At 38.3% G+C, this 6196-nt stretch overlaps 1 protein-coding gene across 1 annotated transcript; it reads left to right on the top strand.

The window, feature by feature from the left end:
• Nucleotides 1–2390: 2390 nt before the first annotated feature.
• Nucleotides 2391–3350, top strand: OR13C8 (olfactory receptor family 13 subfamily C member 8; the record flags this gene model as incomplete). Its single annotated transcript, XM_080940183.1, has 1 exon — nt 2391–3350. The coding sequence occupies one exon, from the start codon at nt 2391–2393 to the stop codon at nt 3348–3350; it is 960 nt and encodes a 319-aa protein (XP_080796309.1).
• Nucleotides 3351–6196: the final 2846 nt, after the last annotated feature.

The following is a 6196-nucleotide window of genomic DNA, read 5'->3' on the forward strand; positions in this document are numbered from 1 at the left end:
TTATAGGCATTGCAGCTTATTTCCAGGAGGGGCTGCTGAGTCAAAAGAGCAACATTTCTCCTACCCCTTCTCTCTCTCTCTCTCTCTCTCTCTCTCTCTCTCTGTGTGTGTGTGTGTGTGTGTGTTAGGACTGTCTTTGGTTACAAACTATTTATTTTTTGTTTATTAAGAATATTGGTGCATACCACCTCCTCAGGGTGGACCATTTGCAGGACAGAATGTCTGGGAAGGGAAGCTTATTGGTTAAAATCTCAGGGTCTCTAGATGCCTCATTAGCATGGAGAACTTTCTTCTGGCTACTTGAATACAGGTTATGTTTTCTATGTGGGCAGTGTGGCACATGTTCTAGGCAAAGGATCATGAGTGGAACAGAGAGAGCCTTCAGTCTTAGGTGAGTATTTGGGTGCCAGGGTCTCAAATCAACTCAAACTTACAGAGTTTTCTGGTGCAGTTTACTGTCCCCAGATCTTTCTTTTCTTTTTATAAATGAGTAGTGTCATTGGAACAACTGTCTCAAATGTGATTTGTGTGAAAAATTTAAGTGGAGTAGGGTGTAAGCATCAAAATAAAACATATCACAATCCAGAGGTGTAGCACAACATAAGCCCAAAGGGTAACACAACATAGGAGAGGTAATGAGGACTGAGGGATACTAAGACAAGAGATTACTGAGCCATTTAATTGTTCAGTGGATTGTACAGTTTGTGAGGATAGTAACATCAATCTTATATTGATATCATGTAAGTTTTCCCAAGTTCAGTAGCCATTAGGCTCAGGCAAGAGAGTGCATTTGTCTCTGGAAAGTCTCAAGTTTGTCATCGGTGGGTCTCAGAATCTGTTTGTCTTAGAAGTCTTCAGTCAGATGATGTGTCAAGACAAAGGCAGCTTTACTACTCCAGGAAGGTCTAAGGAGAGCGCAGGTCGGTTTCCATCTGGCCTGTAGTGACATTACTCTCTTTTTTCTCCTATTGTATAGATAAACCTGTAGAGTAGTTGCAACAGGGGAACAGAACCCCAACAGGGATGTCTGTGCAAATGGGTAGTGTATTTTTCAATGCCTATTACTGTGCTGGATTTCTTATAGGTAACAAACAATATAATACAATATATTATAGTATATAATTTATTATATATAAATACTATTGTGATATATACATAGATACACACATATATATGCACACTATTTTATTTTTTGCATTTTTAATTAGGTATTTTATATATTTACATGTCAAATGTCATCCTCTTTCCTAGTTCCCCGCTCTTCCATTTCCTTTCCCTCTGATTCTATAACATTGCTCCCCTTCCCACCTACGTCTTTCTCCTCAACATCCTGGCATTCTCCTATAGTCTCTCTTCCTTTCCTTCTGTGAATATTTTGTTCCCCCTTTTAAGAAAGACTGAAGCATCCACATTTTGGTTTTCCTTCTTAGCTTCATATGGTCTGTGCATTGCTTCTTTGGTATTCTGAGCTTTTGGGTTAATATCCACTTCTCAGTGAGTACACACCATGTGTGTTCTTTTGTGACTGCGGTGGTAAATTTTAAGCCTATGGCAGTCTGCTTGGGAGCACATTGTGGTCTGTCCTAGAAAAACAGGCAAGGTTGTTTGAGGAATCTAGTGCTGGAAGGCATCCTTTGAGTCATAAGTTACCTGTGCTGTATTAAAGAAAGCAGAGGGAAGAGTTGAGAGTTTATATGTTTCAGTTAGCTGAGCAGAAAATATTATGCTAATTGTATAGATGGAATACATAGTAAGAGCTTGTCTGTAAAAGAAAACTGGTTCTTAATTAAAGCTTTAATAATGGTTATTAATGTGGTTGGTTTGACATGCAGGAGTAGACTAAATGTGATTTTTGAACTTTAAAAGAAATTAAAACAACTTGGAAAAATTTAAGACAATTTTAGTTTATAAAGTACAAATGCCAGGAAAGAAATAAACATTTAAATAAAGAAGCATGAAAATCTCTGGGCTTAGGGTTTTAGGTGTGTTTTTTCTTAATGCTCAGCAGTAAGATATTACCTTTTGTCCTTTCTTGGTAGGCTCTTTGTGTTTGGGGTGGTTGTGGTGAGGGGCCTGTCCTGCACTACAGCTTTGGTCGTCTTCTCACATTTCCTATGTGAGACACGTGACACGTGTTCATGGCCAGGAACACAGTAGGAAACAGGGAGACACCTACGGTCTCAGATGTGTACCTGGGTGCTGGTGTCTCAGACCCACTCCTCATCACCAAGTTTCCATTGCATTCCATTATCACAAAACCAAGAAAAACAACAGCAGCAGCAACAAAAATGATTATTTTGTGAAGTGTGTCCTGTAAACTTTACATTATATAATGTAAATTTTGCATTTCTCTTATCCCCAGAGTTCTGCTGGAAGACTGGCATATTCATATGGAGAGAGTCAATGATTCCATGTTGACAGGATTTATCTTGGTGGGGCTTTCTGATCACCCAAAGCTCAAGACGGTTTTGTTTGTGCTAGTTTTGTGCATGTATCTGATGATCCTGCTTGGTAATGGAGTTCTTATCTCAGTAGTCATTCATGACAGTCATCTGCATACTCCCATGTACTTCTTCCTTTGTAATCTTTCCTTCCTGGATATCTGCTACACAAGCTCTTCTGTCCCTCTAATTCTCAGTAGTTTTCTGACAATAAAAAAGAAGGTTTCATTCTCTCAGTGTCTGATTCAAATGTTCTTCTCCTTTGCCATGGGCGCCACAGAATGTGTACTTTTAGGCACAATGGCTCTTGATCGCTTTATGGCCATCTGTTACCCACTGAGGTATCCTGTCATCATGAGCAAGGCTACCTATGTACCCATGGCCATTGGATGCTGGGTTGCTGGGCTTGTTGATTCACTGGTGCAGACGTCTCTTGCAGTGCAATTACCATTCTGTACTAATAAGGTCATTCACCACTTTGTCTGTGAAATTCTGGGCATTCTGGAACTGGCTTGTACAGATATTTCAATCAATGTGATCAGCCTCACAGTGTCAAATCTGCTTTTTCTGGCTGTTCCACTGTTAGTTATTGCTGTCTCTTACATGTTCATCATTGCCACTATTTTGAGGATCCCTTCTGCTGAAGGAAAACAGAAGGCCTTCTCAACCTGCTCTGCCCACCTTACAGTGGTGATTATATTCTATGGAACTATCTTCTCCATGTATGCAAAGCCCAAGTCTAAAGCCACAAGTGGGGAAGGCCATCAAAGTGTGATGGAGGCCCTCATCTCTCTTTTCTATGGGGTGATGACCCCCATGCTCAATCCTCTCATCTACAGTCTGAGGAATAAGGACGTGAAGGTTGCTGTTCAGAACATGCTGGGGAAGAAAACGTCAAGTAAGATGTAAGTGATAATTTAGACTAAGGACTCGCTACTGGACGCGGTTATAAACACAAAGTTTATGTAAACCAAATGCCACATGAAAATTCAAGGCCATTAAAAATATTTTGGTTGCTTTCATTACAGTCAAACTTTTGTTCTAAATGCAGAAATATGGCATGTGGACATTTGTAAAACAAATTCTTGTAGAAATGCAAGAATGATGAAAATATTTTAATGATTTGCTAGGAAGGTATAAACAGACATTCAGAAACTAATAGACAAAATGGATTCTCAAAAACACTTTATAATCTGCAGTTGGTACGTTATCAGTGAGTAGGAAAAGTGAATATAAACAGTACATGATGTAAGACATTTATTATTTTATTTGCTCACCTATGTTTTATTTGCACTCAGCACACATGTGAATTCCCTGATGATAGAATCTTATCTGTGTCTTCTACAAAAACCTAACTTGTTGTTTTTCAACTTTCTTATTGGATATTCTCTGCATTTCCACTTCAGATGTTATCTCTTTTCCACAATTCTATCCACCCTTCCCCCTCCCATCGTCTCTGTGAAGATGCTCCCTCTCCCAGCCACCCTCTCTCAGCTCAGTACCTTGGTGTTTCCCTACACTGATAACCCAACTTGTAACAGAGTCTTGATCATAATAAATGCTAAATATTTTTAGATAAATGCACAAATCAACTGATATATGATTTTAGAAATATATTTCAGTCATAGCTGAGGCAGTAAAATTTACTAAAAGAGGAAACAGAGAAGATGAAATATTTTAAGTAAAATATATTTTGTACATCAGAGTTTTGCCACACATTATTATTTAGTAGCGAAGGCACGGCCATTTGTTTACATTAAGGGGAGAAATAAATTACAAGCTGACTATGGCTGGAGAACAATAGGGATGCAATGGTAATAAAATTATCCAGATGGGAAGTGCCAGCATCAGCCTGGCAGTGGGGCTTGAGCCTGGTGCTGATTTGGAGATCTGATCCTAGAAATCTTTCATCGAACCTGAACATTCTAATGGAAGAGAGTGAGATTTCAGAACCATTGTTTGGTTTGGCTGCACATACTTTGCACAAATGAATCAAACACATGTTATTTACATCTTAGAAACATCACTGAATATAACCATTGTCAGGAAAACACAGTGGGTGAGTTCCATGACCCAAACATGTTGATAGAATGATTTTACATGAGATGAGTCAAACAACTGCTTTTAGTTGGAGCATATCTTCTAGCTCAACAGAGACATGTGGACCACCATCAGCTCATGAGACTTCAGATCAGTATCACTTACTTATTTCCAATAATAATGAATAATCTTTAGTTTTAAACACTTAAAGTTAAAACAAAAAATGTATAAACATATACTGAAATAAACGATTTTATTGAGAGTCCACGTACACTATGACTACAAGCAAGGTAAGCAGGCTAAGTTGACTGTGAAAGTAATAATACATTGTTTAAAAAGTATATCATTTTGTAAACAACTTTAGAAAAAGTCACACTACTTCAGTCTGTATGTTTTAAGAAAATATATTTAAGTATAGGAACAAAAGATTGAAATGAAAAGACAGATATGCATCCTAGAAAAATTATTCACTCACTGATATTTTTATATTAATAGCTAACATGGATGTGTCAGGATGGGTTGGTACTGGGGTTGGGGTTGCAGTAGGGGATATCTTTCTTTGAAGAGAAGGGGATGGGGCTGTCCTTGGGATGCAAGATGAGTAAATATATTAATTAAGATAAAATATATCTTTATAATTTGACACAATTAAAACCCGTTTATAAATAACTAAAGAGCAGCAGTGTTATTAAAATGTTTAATAAACATCTGATATGACCACAGGAATAAGAACTAACTAAATATTAGCCTTTTATCAGGTCAGAAAAAGAAACTAAACTGAGCCTGTGATTTTAGTCACAGTTACAGCTGTTTTTATTATTTATATTTATTGCCTATTGTGATTGGTGATTATGACATAATACTTATAAATTTTTTTTACCATCACCATAAATTCATTGATATTGGGTGATGTATATTAAACTTGGTAGATACAGACATAGCCTTTTGGAAATATTCATATTAAGTTCTTAGCAGAATGTTAATTTCAGAGAATAGAAGAGAGAAGGGAGAATACAAGGGGAAGGTGAAGAGGGAAAAAGCAGAGAATTTAAATTAAGAACTACCATTCCAGGTGATGTATTCTTTGTGTGACCTCGCACTGCTCCTCTGAGGGAAGGCATCCTCACATAGCAGGTCCTAGGGAAGACAGCTTCTGGAGCGCTCTGCCTGGCCCACAGGAGTTCAGGCTAGGGAGCATGGGAACAAATCCCAGAGGATGCTGCCAGGCCCATGAAGTCTGGCTGGGTCAATGCTCTTTTTATAAAGGAGAGGTGTCATCAAAACATTGGCTTTCTAAGTTGGGGATAGTTTGGTACTGAACTAAAAATCCTGATAGGTGGTGATGCTGCTCATTTGCTGCTTTAGGAAGTGGATGATACAGGGTGCTAGGAAGAATAGTGCTCTGATAGCGAGGATGGGCCAAGTATGGGGAGAAGCCTAGTTACTAAGGGTTTAGAGTTCCAAGGTGAAGGAGTTGGGAGGACAAAGGATCTTTGAACAAAGAGATTGTCTCATGGTTTTACAAATCAACATAAATATTAAATAATATTTGACTAATCTGGCAAGACCTCATGTTTTCCTTGCTATCCTGTAATTTCCCTATGTTTAACAGCTGTTTGGCTTTGGTGAGAAATTTCATATGCAGCTGGAAGGTTCCAAGTCTGTCTTCTGTGGTTCTCAGCAGTTATCTGAACAACTCCCAGTGTTCTCTCAGG

The sequence above is a fragment of the Micromys minutus genome, assembly GCF_963924665.1.
Source record: "Micromys minutus genome assembly, chromosome: 28".
NCBI classification, from domain to species: domain Eukaryota; kingdom Metazoa; phylum Chordata; class Mammalia; order Rodentia; family Muridae; genus Micromys; species Micromys minutus.